The 15,850-nt window shown below is 36.4% G+C and overlaps 2 protein-coding genes across 2 annotated transcripts in view; one reads left to right on the top strand and one right to left on the bottom strand.

The window, feature by feature from the left end:
- LOC134754488 (uncharacterized) overlaps positions 1–15,850 on the bottom strand; it is a 43,610-nt gene that overhangs the window by 12,585 nt on the left and 15,175 nt on the right. The window contains exons 5-6 of the mRNA XM_063690822.1: positions 6,486–6,629; positions 5,815–5,955 (exon numbers count right to left, since the gene is read on the bottom strand). Coding sequence (XP_063546892.1) covers positions 5,815–5,955; positions 6,486–6,629 — 285 coding nt within the window. The remainder of the gene's footprint in view (positions 1–5,814; positions 5,956–6,485; positions 6,630–15,850) is intronic.
- Positions 770–3,789, top strand: LOC134754088 (uncharacterized). Its single transcript, XM_063690164.1, has 2 exons — positions 770–1,806; positions 3,108–3,789. The coding sequence occupies exons 1-2, from the start codon at positions 830–832 to the stop codon at positions 3,136–3,138; spliced, it is 1,008 nt and encodes a 335-aa protein (XP_063546234.1). The 5' UTR covers positions 770–829; the 3' UTR covers positions 3,139–3,789.

Here is a 15,850-nt window from a genome sequence, read left to right as displayed (position 1 = left end):
AAACTTGGAGGAATATGAATTCCACTTTTGCCTATTCATTTGTACACGTTCTACTCCAATATCAACATTTTACTCGACTGCGACTTAAACAGAAAGTAGGGTTATGGTTTAAATACTGAAAATCAGTACACCCTGTAGCTCAGGATACTGGACGGATTTTTTAAAATGACATATCGGTAGATTCCTCTTGCCCTTCACAACCTGTATACACCTGTTTTATTAAAGAAAACTTAATACAGCCGCCTTGAATAGCCGCCGAATAGTAAATCATATTTTTACTTCTAGCGCCTAAACTATTGAGTGGATTTCAATAAAATAGACATCAGTAGATCCATAATTGGTACACGAGTGCTATGCAATACAAATTTACTAAAATAAATGGAGGAAAAATGTGTAAAACTTAAAAATGTGACTACAAAAACAGATTTTAAGTCTTAAATGGGGTTTAAACAATAGTGACCGTAATGAAATTTGACACCTACAATTTCAGGGATCCCTGTTTGCGTGTCATAAAATTGGAGCTTCGGGGACCACGGGGATCAAACGCCATCTTTGGTTTTTCTTTTTTTCTCGGAATTTTTGGGTTTAATGTGAATACTGTGTATGGCGAAACGAAAACTTATTAAATTCCACACTAAAAAGTTATACAACACCATGTCCCAAAAACGAAGCCTTTTTCTAGAAATAGGGCTCAGAAGTCAAAAGGTTATACTTATCATCTACTAAAATTTTATTTTAAGACGGGTCAGTCAGGTCACCATACATTATAATGACAGAATTACAGCTGTTAAAATAAAATCACAACCCACTGATCTTGATACAGGTTTATATGCCAACCGGGAGTCATCCTGATGATGAAATTGAAAAAATGTACGATAACATAGACACAATATTGGATGCAGTGCAAGATAATGACAATTTGATAATTATGGGAGATTTCAATGCGGTAGTAGGAGAAGGAATAGAGGATAACATTGTAGGAAAATTTGGATTAGGCAAAAGGAACAAGAGGGGAGACCGATTAGTGCAATTTTGTAAGAAAAATAATTTATTTATTAGTAATACAATATTCCAACAACCGAAACGTAGATTATATACATGTAAAATGCCAGGAGACATTGGCAGATATCAGATAGATTACATATTATGTAAAAACAAATATCGATCTCAAGTGCAATTATGTAAAACACTACCGGGAGCAGATTTAAATACCGACCATAATCTGCTGATAACGACATATAACTTAGAAGTAAGGAAGAATAAACGAAAAAGAAAACCAAAGATTGTGGATCTCATCAAACTTAAAGATAAGAACAGTGATGGCAAAGTGCAATATAGTAATAAAATAGGTAATAAATTAGAAGTATATAAAAACAACATATATAATAATGAACATGATATTAATATAGAATTAAGATGGAATAATATTCGTGACATAATTATAAATACTGCGGAAGAATGCTTAGAAAAAGAAAAGATTTCACCGAGGAAAGAATGGCTTACTAAGGAAATAATTGACTTAATGATAGAGAGAAGAAAATACAAAAATAAGACGGATAGTGAAAGCTTATATAATTATAGGAAACTTACAAATAGAATAACTACGATGTGCAGAGACGCAAAAGAGAGAGAAATAGTTAATAACTGTGATAAGATAGAAGACTTCATGAGAAAAGGTAGTATGAACCAAGCCTATAGTATTATACGACAATTAGAAAGAAACTACAAAACAAAGAGTACTGTTATACTAGATGAAACGGGTAATATGTTACTAGATAATAAAGAAGTAGCAGAACGCTGGAAAAGGTACGAGGGGTGGCTGGAAAGTAATCTACCTAAGTATGAAGTAAAAAACTGTCGTGGCTAGTTTTTTTATTTTTCTATATAGTCTCCTGTAAGAGAAATGCACTTATTGCATTTGTCATAAAGTGACATTAGACCGTTAAAATAATATTCTTTTGTTTTGCTGTCAAAATGCTCGTTTACTGCAGACTTCATGTCTTCATCGGTCAAAAATCGCCGCCCTCTTAGGTCTTTTTTTAAAAGCCTGAACAAAAAGAAGTCGCAGGGGGCTAAATCTGGGCTATAAGGTGGGTGATCCAGCTGGTCGTAGCCGTTTGCTTTCATAGCTGCCTTCACAACTTGAGCGGTGTGCACGGGGGCGTTGTCGTGCAATATAAGAATTCCTTTGGCAAGTTTGCCTCGTCGTGTCTGTTTTATTTTTTCTCGGAGCTGATATAATAAGTTTGCATAATATGTACCATTCATCGTAGTATTTTTTGGTATATAATCTATTAATAAAATCCCCTCGGCATCCCAAAAAATTGTCGCCATCAGTTTGCCTGAACCCGAACCCGAACCTTAAACTTGCGAGGAGGCTTCTCACCCTTAAATATCCATTACATGGACTCCTGTTTACTTTCAGGATCCCATTGGCGAATCCAGGTTTCGTCACAAGTCACTATTTTAGAAACAATTTCTTCCTCCATACCTTTGCTCATTTCTAAAAACGCGTTGCAGCACTCGACACGTCGCTCTTTATCAAACGGAGTCAGCATTCTAGGAACCCATCGAGCACTGACCTTGGACATTCCCAAATGTTCGTGAATAATTTGGTGCACCAGTTCTTTACTAATGCCAATATCTCGTGCAATCTCCCACTGCTTAATACGGCGGTCTTCCATAATGAGTTTTTTGACACGGGCCACATTTTCACCAGTAACCGCTGAAACAGGCCTTCGGCAGCGATGATCGTCTTCAAGGCTCTCGCGGCCATTTTTAAATTGTTTCGACCAAAACTTTACGACAAATTCGGAAGGACATGAGTCACCGAACACCGCCAACATGCGTTCTCGGATGTGCGATGGAGTATTACCCTCCCGAGTGAGGAACTTAATAACCGCACGTTGCTCAATTTTTACCATTTTCCTTTTTTCTTCCGACATATTCACCAATTAATGCTGCCAATTCAAAGCAAAACGTAATAAACAAATGAATGGCGGCAAATTTAAAAAAGGAATAAACAGACATTTGGAAAACATAGTGGCCAGTGTGACTTTCTAATTGTAATAGACAAAGATTACTTTCCAGCCACCCCTCGTATATAGAAGAATTATACAAAGGCGAAGGGTTAAATGACGACGACATTGAAAGAGAAGAAGAAGTAGACTTGGATGTTTTAGGCCCGAGTATAATCAGGAGAGAATTTGATAATGCACTGAATAATTTACAAACCGGAAAAGCTGCAGGAAATGACAAGATTTATATAGAATTCATAAAATACGCCAATTGTGATCTGCTTAAAGACGAAATTTATAAAATCACTGCCCAAATGTACGATACTGGAACTATTCCTACAGATTACCTTACTTCGAAAATAATTGCTTTACCAAAAAAAAGAAATACCCAAAGATGTGAAGAACATAGAACCTTAAGCCTAATATCACAGGCCAGTAAAATATTATTAAAAATTATTCAAAACCGAATAAGATCCAGAACAGAGGAATATTTAAGCGCCGATCAATACGGATTTCGTCAAAACAGAGGAACAAGAGAGGCAATAATTGCCTTACGAATGGTTATAGATAGAAGAATGGACTTAAATCAGAATACGTATATAGCATTTATAGATTTGGAAAAGGCCTTCGACAAAGTCAATTGGAAAAATATGTTTAGAATTTTAAAAGAAGCTGGATTAGACTATAAAGACCGTAAAATAATTCTTGAGCTCTATAAAAATCAAGAAGCTACTATACAAATAGGAGAAGAGACGAGGAAAGCAAAAATCCAGCAAGGGGCAAGGCAAGGTTGTCCACTTTCGCCACTAATTTTTAATATTTTCATAGTGTGCTATCAGGAAACTCGTAGAGTCTGGTAAAGGAGGAGTTAAATTTAATGGAAAAATATCCAGTTTATTCGCTTTGCTGACGACATCGCTGCACTGGCATCTACAACAAAGCAGCTTGAAGAATTACTCAATGAAATGAACACAGTTTTTGACGAGTTTAGCCTAAAAATTAACATAAACAAAACTAAGATACTTATAACTTCAAAATAGACTTCGAAAAATACCTCAAATAAAGACCAAAGACAAAACCCGATAATTTTAAATAATAGCACCTCAGAACAGGTCAAATTATTTAAATATTTAGGCAGCATAATTACTAGTGACTCCAGATGTACACAAGATATTACTACCAGAATAGCGATGGCTAAAAAAGCTTTTAACACAAAAAAGTGCCTATTTAAAGCCCGAATATCAGGCAATATACGCAAGAGGCTCATAAAAGTGTACATCTGGAGTATAGCACTATACGGAAGCGAAACGTGGACAATGAGGCAACGTGATAGGGAAAGGCTGGAGGCTTTTGAGATGTGGTGCTGGCGTCGAATGGCAAAGTTCAGTTGGACGGAGAAGAAAACAAATGAAGAGGTTTTACGCATGGTAGGAGAGAAGAGGAGTTTGTTGAGAACCATAGAAAATAGAAGAGGAAAGATGCTTGGACACCTGCTACGACACGACGAATTGATCAAGAACATAATTGAAGGGAGAGTTGAGGCAAGGAGGCGGAGGGGGAGACCAAGGAGAACATACATAGATCAAGTAAAGGAAAAACTCAACGTCGTGTCGTATCAGGCTGTCAAGGAGAAGGCAGAGGACCGACACTTATGGAAATCGCTCCACCGACAAGAGTATAACTCTTAAATATATGATGATGATGATGCTGATGATGAAAAAAATACTTGTATAATTTTTTTACCAATTTTTGGAACACAAAAACATTATCTACCCAACCACGAAAAAAAATGTGTGGAAACTTGTAAGCTTCCCTTGTAACTTGTAAGCCCTATTTTTAAGTGATTTACTACTACTAGTACTACTAAACCCCATTTAAGACCTAAAATCTGTTTTTGTAGTCACATTTTTAAGTTTTACACATTTTTCCTCCATTTATTTTAGTAAATTTGTATTGCATAGCACTCGTGTACCAATTATGGATCTACTGATGTCTATTTTATTGAAATCCACTCAATAGTTTAGGCGCTAGAAGTAAACATATGATTTACTATTCGGCGGCTATTCAAGGCGGCTGTATTATGTTTTCTTTAATAAACAGGTGTAAACAGGTTGTGAAGGGCAAGAGGAATCTACCGATATGTCATTTAAAAAAATCCGTCCAGTATCCTGAGCTACAGGGTGTACTGATTTTCAGTATTTAAACCGATAACCCTACTTTCTGTTTAAGTCGCAGTCGAGTAAAATGTTGATATTGGATTAGAACGTGTACAAATGAATAGGCAAAAGTGGAATTCATATTCCTCCAAGTTTCATATTAAGAGAATATCCCCTGAAAGGGTATAAGCGCTAAATCTGGATTCAGCTATTATTTTCTATAACAAGATGTATTTTTTCCGCAAAGTTATCTAGGACTTTTTTGTGTAGAATTTAATAAATTTTAATGTTGCCTTACACCATGTTTTCATAGAGAACGTATATTTAGATTAAAATGCAAATTTCTCCAGGATGGTACACGTTTTCCAAGATGGCTGCGATTCCTCGAGGTCCCCAAATGTCAAATAGTGTGGACATGAAAAAAGAGACTTAATTAACATACATACCAAATTTCATATCTTTGGAAAGATTTCGAGGTGAGACTTAATACGATTGTGTTATTATATAACATCTTGACCCTCAATTTGCATTTTTCCGAACCAGAAACATCACAACTATTGAGCGACGAAGAGTTTACAACTCGCGACCTTCCGTGTTTCGTGTCGATGTTTCAGGGTTTTATTAGCAAAGCTGTGACTTGCCTGACGAGCCCATCGGCGGTCTGGCTGACACGCACGTTGTTGATGATCCAGTTGTCGATGCCGTCGTCCGTGAGCCAGTACTGCGTTGTCTCCAGCAGGGACAGCGCCTCGTTCACGTACGATGGACCGTGCCGTGACTCGCTGCATGGGGACATACATACTAACTATATTCCAGTGACACACATTTCAAACCGTGTCAATTAGATGCTAAGTAAGTATGTCGGTTTAATGGATAAGTGATAACAATGGCCATACAAGTGTAGCTACGTGTGTATTATTGTTAACAACAAAATAACTCCAACGCACTGCTCTGCCGCACTAAGCATACTCGTAAGTGCGATAGACAGTAACAACTACAGAGTTTTAATATTGATAGTACCTACACTGTTTTGTCAGCAGCAGAAGTAGCTAATCAGGCGAGGTGCTAGAAATTATAGGTACCTATACTTATACCTAAATACATATAATTGTTAAAACATGCATGCACTTTAGCAAAAGCAAATTCACTAATTTGAAATAGCATAGCATGTGGCAAAGCGTAAAAAATGCCACAAGGCTTTGACCCGAGATGGGCCCCAATTTGACCAAGACACTGAGAGTGAAAGTGAAACTATAGTTAGTTTCGTCCGCATGGCTATGAACATAGTATGAACCGCGCACGTGTTACGTACTTGTAGAACACGTTGAGAGTGAAGTCTTGGCTCATGTCGAGGAAGGTGTCGGTGGTGGTACGCGTGCCGGCTGCGTCCACCAGGTACACCAGCGCGCACTGCTCCGCCGTGAACGAAACGCCCTTGTACCACATCTTCGCGTATCTGAAATTCATCATTATATACATATATACTTATATATATTTTTAGGGAGTTAATCGTCTGACTCGTCTGGTCGCCTGGTCACCACAAGTTATAGGTATGATAAAAAAAAAAGTAAAAGACTGCACCGACTTTTTGACGTCACAGCATCTACCCCCACCACTTTCGCGCTTGTCATCTCATATATTTGTATTCAGGACATCACACTGAATGCACTGATACCAAATATGTCCATGTCTGCGACGACATGAGCGAAAATCGATTTCCAGAAGACTTCTAGGCCAAAAACCGCCGCACTATTACACAGAATGGTCCAGAAATAAGTCAACATTTAAAATCTTATTCTGAATAACAAAATATTTAAATAGGGTGAAAACGTATACATATTTGTAATAAAAGTAGACAAAAAGGGGTTTTATTTTTCAAAAGCAATTAATCTAAAATTTTACCCATTTTTAGGGTTCCGTAGCCAAATGGCAAAAAACGGAACCCTTATAGATTCGTCATGTCTGTCTGTCTGTCTGTCCGTCCGTCCGTCCGTCCGTCCGTCCGTCCGTATGTCACAGCCACTTTTCTCTGAAACTATAAGAATAATACTGTTAAAACTTGGTAAGTAGATGTATTCTGTGAACCCCATTAAGATTTTCAGACAAAAATAATTTATAACCATTGTCTTCGGTTACCGCGATAGTTACTCATGAAATAAAACTATGAAAACGGATTATATCGCGTATATTGAATTTATAATACATCCCGACGTTTCGAACCCTTTACAGCGTTCGTGGTCAACGGGTAACTGAGGAAAAATTACAAAGTGCAAAAATACCCACATACTAAAATAATGAACAATCATAGACTACAAACTTTAAGGCTGGTTGTACATGCAAAATCGGTTCATAAGGCTAGTTATACACTGCAATTATATTCAAGTAAAGATATATATATATATATATACGCGATAAAAACTACGCCGGCTCCAACCCTACACCACGGACCCGAGAAGATTTAATTCCCTCCTAAATTGTAGGAGGGTATCCCAATATGGGACCGGCAACAAACTCGGCGGGACACATCTTTTCAAAACATCAGAATGTCCAGCATCATCCAACACTAAGGTCTCACAGTCTATGTCTCGCTTGCTCCTTTATCAGATGGACTACAGGATCCCAAGATGGTGGTAGAGAAAAGCCATCTTCCCTATTAAAGTTTGGATATTTCTTAATCTCAATGGCCTCGCGCAGCATTCTGGGTATGTAACGCTTCTCCTTGGCAAGAACCAGAGGCTTATCAAACTTGATTGAGTGATTGGCTTTATCCATGACATGCTCACAATAGGTCTGCAATCTGTGAGCATGTCATGGAAGAACCAGAGGCTTATCAAACTTGATTGAGTGATTGGCTTTATTGGCTATATGGCGCGAGGCCATTGAGATTAAGAAATATCCAAACTTTAATAGGGAAGATGGCTTTTCTCTACCACCAGCTTGGGATCCTGTAGTCCATCTGATAAAGGAGCAAGCGAGACATAAGACTGTGAGACCTTAGTGTTGGATGATGCTGGACATTCTGATGTTTAGAAAAGATGTGTCCCGCCGAGTTTGTTGCCGGTCCCATATTGGGATACCCTCCTACAATTTAGGAGGGAATTAAATCTTCTCGGGTCCGTGGTGTAGGGTTGGAGCCGGCGTAGTTTTTATCGCGTATATATACCTATATATCTTTACTTGAAAATAATTGTAGTGTATAACTAGCCTTATGAACCGATTTTGCATGTACAACCAGCCTTAAAGTTTGTAGTCTATGATTGTTCATTATTTTAGTATGTGGGTATTTTTGCACTTTGTAATTTTTCCTCAGTCACCCGTTGACCACGAACGCTGTAAAGGGTTCGAAACGTCGGGATGTATTGTAAATTCAATATACGCGATATAATCCGTTTTCATAGTTTTATTTCAATTTATAACCACTTACAAAAGATGGTTTTTATGGTTTATGGTTCGTAGGTAGAATATATATATATATTTATATATATGTAGCAGATAGATATAACTCCGTAATAGATGGATACAGTCTAAGGAAAAAATGTGCCTCGAAAATCACGAAAATTTGATTCTCGATCAGAGGGCGCCACTAGTTTTGGCCTACACTCGTATAGAGGGCGTTGACGGTTTCGTTTGTTATTTATAATTTTAACGCATATCAGTGAAAGAACATGGGTCAAAATCATAAAAATAATTAATGCAAATAAAAAAAAACATTTATCCATATCTAAATACATTTTATCGTATTTTTATAAATATTTATTTTTAGTTTTAAAGTGTGTCGACAGATGGCAGTGAATTTACTGGGGTTACAAAATTTACTATGACAGTACCGCTCTAGTATGTAGGTACTTACGATGTTTTGCATTTTACTTAGAATGGAAACCTAAACTTATAAGAAGCAAACAGAATAACCACCTTCTTGTAGCACCTTGAATGTACACATTACGGATGCAGGAAGTTTCCCGATGCCTTACTACTCCCGCCCCGTCCGTCCCGCCGCGCCGCCCGCACTCACCTAGGTACCGATTGACGACGATCGAGATGGCACCAAATACAAATTTAAAAATCTATTAGGATAACGCGGGTCTCCATAACTCAAAAGCCAAATTAGAACCCTTATAGGATCACGTGTGGCTGTCTGTCGGTCCGTCTGTTACACCCGATTTGCTCCGAAACTACTGGACCGTTTGAATTGCAATTTGGCACAAATACGAGTACTTTCAAGAATTTTCATGACCACATTATTCAATTTCAAAATCGATGCCATTTTCGTAATTAACGTTCAAAAACCATAAAAACGACACCCATATTGATATTTAGACATTTAAACCCCATTGCACCCCAACAGGGGAGATGGTTTTTCACGACCGTTACGTTGGATTTTAAAATCGTTGTTGTTTTCGTAATTAGCGACCCGATAAACCATAGAAACAATACCCATGTTGATTTCAGACTTTGTCACAACATTTCCCCCTTTTAGGGATTGAATTTTCAAAAAACCTGTAACACGTGTTTATTCATTTATCGTTAGGAATACTCCTGTGAAGTTTCGAATGAAATAGTTAAATAGTTAAGTTCCTCATACAAACTTTGGCCCCTCATTTCACCCCCATGGGGGGTTAATTTTGAGAAATCCTTTTTTAGTGCACCCCTGGACCTTATAAGAAACCTACGTGACAAATTTGGAATCTCTAGAACCAGCGGTTTGGGCTGTGTGTTGATATGTCAGTCAGTCAGTTTCTTCTTTTATTATATATTTATAGGTAGATTACGTGGATCGATTTCAACTATTTTTTTAATTAAAAGTAGGTTTCTTTAATATAATTTCATTGATACTTTAAGTATAATAAACACATTAAACACACATAAAGGTGGTTAAATTGCAAATTAAATTCAGAACTGTTTATTTTTTATTAAAAAGGAAAGTTTACAAGACAGAGCATGGTTATATTTTTTCTGCAATATTTAGGATAATTTCTTCAATTTCTTTTCTGCAATATTTAAGCGGAGACTCGTCCACATGTGCATATTGCCAATCCTCACTTACGGTGCTCAAACGTACTCACCGAATTACAAAAGACCAAACTGAAGGTTTGCCAAAGGAGCGCAACGTGCTTGGGGTGAAAAGTATTGACCGGATCCGAAACACTACGTTGCGCACCAAAACAGGCATCGTCGTCGTTGGGGTCAAAACCGCCAGGCTAAAGTGGGACTAGGCAGGCCATGTACGACGTATGCACCCACAGATGTGGGCTAAACTAGCCACGGAGTGGGTGCCACAATGTAAACGCCGCCATGGTCGGTCTAAGCGGAGATGGCGAGACGACCTGGACGCGTTTGTCAGCAACTGGACGGATGCTGCAGTTAATCAGGAAGATTGGAAGTCTAGGGGGGAGGCCTTCGCCCAGCAGTGGGACACTTTATAGGCTCGTTATATTGGTAGAAAAATTGTTTAACCTCGTTATTATTTACAACGACGGGACTTAATCGCGTAAAATAAGTTTTAAATTTACCTCCGACGTTTCGACCTCGTTTGTTTAACCTCGTGCCTTGAAACCCTCGCAATGCTCATGATTCCACTATTCAAACCACTCGCTACGCTCGTGGTTCATTTTTGGATTCATTACACAACTATTAACGCCTTGTAAATGTTTAAGCTAAAAATATTAACTTTTGAACTTATTTTTGGGCCCGCTTTACATTGACTGGCTGCACCACTGTGCACATGCAAAGTTTATTATCACTATAACTTTTTGTCGAAATAAAATAAAAAAAGTGTTCATGTCAGGTACTAATTAGGTAATACTAAATCTTTGCCAAGACTTGGTCCTGTTAGTACTATGCCTTATGGGAAACGGTCGAAGAGATAGTTCAGATCCGGAAACCGCTACCAAATTTTAGTATGCAGTTGGGCATGACACTGGGTCTCCAAAACTGCCGGGAGACAGCGGCGCCGGCCATCTACTTCAGCGGAATGACGTCATCATAATGACTCCCGCCTCGTTGCGAATATTGCATTTTGCACCCAAACTATGCATTGCACATACACGTGTGGGGTATTAAGCGAAAGCCAATAAAATATTATATATTTCACTAATACACTATGTACCAAAATATACAATAGTTTAAGAGAAATTTATAAATAAATCAAAATGATGAAAAAAAAATTCGATTATTTGGGTTTTTCAACCAAACCAAAAGTCGGACGTTAAAACAATGTACTACAAAATTAAAGCTGATGTTTCAAGCCATACACTGATATCAAAATAATCAAAATCAGACCAAAAATGTGAAAATTATGCATCCAAATGACATGAAAGTTAAAAAAATCGAAATTGGTCATTTTCAGGATAATCCGCATAAGCTTCTAGTATGTTATTAGCAATATAAAAAGGATCATAAAACTGCCGGGAGACAATCTCTATAGTGCCGGAGTGACAAATAATGGCGTCATACATGTGACCGCTGCCGAAATTTGCATAATCTAAATTATAACTATACCATGAGTCATACATACACGTGTGCTATATCAAACGAAAGGTTATTAAATATATTATGATTATTTAATACATTATTTATAAAAACAATGTATATTTGAGGAGCTACAAAAAAAGAAAAAGCACTTTTTTTGAGAAAAGTTCGTGTATATATATTTTATAGCTCAACTAAAAACGTTATAACAATGTTGCGTCTAATACAAAAGAAACCAGTTATTCAACTATACGTCACAGCTTAAATTTTTAATTTCCGATAAAAACTGTGGAAGTTGTACAAAAAAAACTAAAGCGCGCCAACAATTCTACCTTAATGCGCTCATATTATGCAAAGAATAGTCCTAATTATCGGGTATTAAATGAAAGAACATTACATAAAACACATGAAAACGATATTTTGACGTGGAATTATAATTTATAAATTGAAATTGTTAGGTAAATAAGCAAAACAGTTTCTTTTCGTACCTAATCTCCTCCTTTGAAAGTCGGTTAAAATTTAAGTTTTGTGCACCTGGGCTACAAAGGCGAATGAATTTGACGCCTCATTTATCAAAATCAGTTCAGTAGTCCCATGTAAACAATACATCACACGTAGACAGCAAATTCTGCCTATTTCTATTGTCTGGGAGAAGACACTGACTTCTGTAACAGGTTTTTTTTTACCTAGCTTAGAAGTCAGGGACTTCAACACCTATTTTGTACTTGCTTCTGTCAATATTTCTTTTATTTTTTTTAAACTTTTTTTTTTATTCATTTTATAAATTATGATTCCACTCCAAAATGTCGTTTTCAAGTATTTTATGTAATGTTGTTTCATTGAATACCCGATAATTAGGACTATTCTTTGCATAATATGAGCGCATTAAGAGCCAACAGGAGCCGAGACCAAACTCAATTTTGAGATTTGAAAGAGAATATCGTCGTCGCGCTGACGGGGGCGGTACCGCGTACCGAGGGACTATCCCAGTGTGTGTGGTGCACGCACACCGACGCGCACGTTATTTGCGCTCCTCGCCGGCCTCACGCCGCTCGCGTTTTTAGTAACTAAATTCAATATCCTTCTACAACCTGCAATCTAATTAACATTTCGAGTTACAGAATAGTAAAAAAACATAACATAACATGGACATACAAGAAAACATTGTTGTATAAAAACATACAAGATAACGGCTGTTAAATTAATCCAATTAAATATTTTTAAATATGATAAACAAAAATATTAAATTATAGTCGTGAGTATTTTAAAAGTAAAACTCCCTTATACCTTGATTTTAAACAAAGTATTTTACTTATAACTTACTTGGTTCGTATGAATTAGTGACATACCTAATTAAAAAAGAAAGCTATAACTCCCGCGGGAACAATATAGGCCTTTTCCCTTCAGTACACCTGCATGAAATAAGATCTTTTCGAGCAAGCGTCTTGAAAAACAAATTTGCCGCTCTCCGGCTCCGTTGAATAGAAAAAAAGAAAGCCTCAGGTTAGATAAAATTATCATAATAAATAAACATGTGACATGTGATATTTCTTACTTTGATGTAATTATACAGTTTTATTGATGGTCCGTTTTTTTATTTATGTGTCAGATTTTGATAAAAATAGGTATAATTTGAAGAGCTCCTAATTCTGATCGGAATAAATATGAAACCCAATAAATAAATAAATAATAATAAATATTAAATCAATATTATAGGACATTCTTACACAGATTGACTAAGTCCCACGGTAAGCCCAAGGAGGCTTGTGTTATGGGTACTCAGACAACGATATACATAATATATAAATACTTAAATACAAATAGAAAACACCCATGACTCAGGAACAAATATCTGTGCTCATCATATCATATCATCGAACCCAGGACCATCGGCTTCACAGGCAGGGTCACTACCTCCTAGGCCAGACGACCGGTCGTCGCCCAATATTTTGGGACAATAGTCTAGTCTACAAAAGGTTCAAGGTGGTGAAAAAAATAGTGTAAGCTGTTCGCATAAAAAAACCGCAAATTGATGTACAGGTTAGCCGTTTGGTACACGTATATACTAGTCAAAACAAAAATTTTGACCCGCAGTTCCTAAAAAAAATTCCCTTAGGAGGGGAGTGCTGAAACCTTTTTTTGTATAAAATTTTTTTTTTTTTAAACCTATCGTATACTTCTCATCTATCATACGAAAGGGCTTTTTGAAGCGATTCTGAAAATATACCACATCATTGCATTTTAGCCATTTTTAGGGTTCCGTAGCCAAATGGCAAAAAACGGAACCCTTATGGATTCGTCATGTCTGTCTGTCTGTCGTCCGTCCGTATGTCACAGCCACTTCTTTCCGAAACTATAAGAACTGTTGAAACTTGGTAAGTAGATGTATTCTGTGAACCGCATTAAGATTTTCACTCAAAAATAGGAAAAAAAAAATTTTAGGGGTTCCCCATACAACTGAAACCCAAAAAAATTTTTTTTTTTCATCAAACCCATACGTGTGTGGTATCTATGGATAGGTCTTCAAAAATGATATTGAGGTTTCTCATATATTTTTTTTCTAAACTGAATAGTTTGCGCGAGACCGAGAGACACTTCCAAAGTGGTAAAATGTGTAACCCCCCCTCTAACTTCTAAAATAAGAGAATGATAAAACTGAAAAAATATATGATGTACATTACCTTGCCAACTTTTACCGAGAACTGGTTTGAACGAGATCTAGTTAGTAGTTTTTTTTTAATACGTTATAAATCGTAAACCGCAATTTACCTTTCACTCACGTTTCACATAAAAATACATTGTTTAAATTATGTAATGTACGGAACCCTCGGCGCCCGATTCCGATTCGCACTTGGCCGGTTTTTTCTTAAATTGAAAGAAAAAGAATTTTCAAAACATACCAAGTTTGGGCTCCTCCAGATACGATATGGCTAATTTTTTTTGTACAAATGATACGTGATATCCTCATATGTAACCCCAAAAAAGCAATAAAAAATTTATTTAGTTTTTTTTTTCAATACAAAGTGACACAGTTCTACTTAACCCTTTAACTTGACCCCAAACTTTGTGTGTTTTGAAAATTCTATTTGTTTTAATTTACAAAAAAATGGCTAAAATGTAATGATGTGGTATAATTTTAGAATCGCCTCAAAAAGCCCTTTCGTATGATACCACACACGATAGGTTTTTGGAAAAAAAATATGTTTTTTTTTTCATACAAAAAAAATGTTTCAGCATACCCCTCCTAAGGGATTTTTTTTAGAAACTGCGGGTCAAAAATTTTGTTTTGACCTCTTAGTATGCGTGTGCCAAACGGCTAACCTGTACATCGATTTGCGGTTTTTCTTTGAAATTGGGCTTGTACGGCTGCCACTAATAGAGATACTAACTCCTAAAAATACGTATGATACCTCATTGGATTCAGAATGATGTCTAGAAAAATGTATTCGAAGCGTTTATTCCCACATAAAAAAAGTTCAAAGCTATTAACAAAAAACGGCCAAGTGCGAGTCGGTTCCGTACCATTACGCAAAAAACGGCAAAAAATCCCGTTTGTTGTTTGGGAGCCCCACTTAAAAAAATATTTTATTCTGTTTTTAGTATTTGTTGTTATAGCGGCAACAGAAATACATCATCCGTAAATATTGCAACTTTTTAGCTATCACGGTTCACGAGATACAGCCTGGTGACAGACGGACAGGCAGATTGACAGACAGACAGACAGACAGATATTATTTTAAAGGTATTAAATATTCTTTTAAAAATTAGGAAATAATATGGTGTATTTAAAACATATCATGGAATATACTACGGTTATAAATTGATATTATGTAAAGTAATTTTTTCAACAAGTTAGGCAATTATTAAGTAACCACATTTTTTTCGAACTTTCGTCTTTGTTGTAAATTAAAAAAAAAAAAAAAATTGGCGTAAAAAGTATTTCGCCTCGTGGAGCCCCTTTCATGAGATCACGTCACAAAAGTTTCAATAAAATTAATACTTTGTTTAAAATAAATTTTTGAATAATAGTGAAAATTGTAAAATATAAAGCAATATAATAATACGTACTTAGAACTGATACTTTTCTAAATAAAGAATGAATAAACTAAATTGTGTAATTAATTTTTAGTGCAAATCACCACAATTTGCTTCTAAAGAGCAAATCTGTGACCAAAAATTATATATAGTTTTAATTTTTCGTTCGTATAT

This window comes from Cydia strobilella, chromosome Z (genome assembly GCF_947568885.1).
Source record: "Cydia strobilella chromosome Z, ilCydStro3.1, whole genome shotgun sequence".
Lineage (NCBI taxonomy): Eukaryota > Metazoa > Arthropoda > Insecta > Lepidoptera > Tortricidae > Cydia > Cydia strobilella.
The sequence above is the reverse complement of the archived record's forward strand: the minus strand, read 5'-3'. Positions and strand labels throughout refer to the sequence as shown.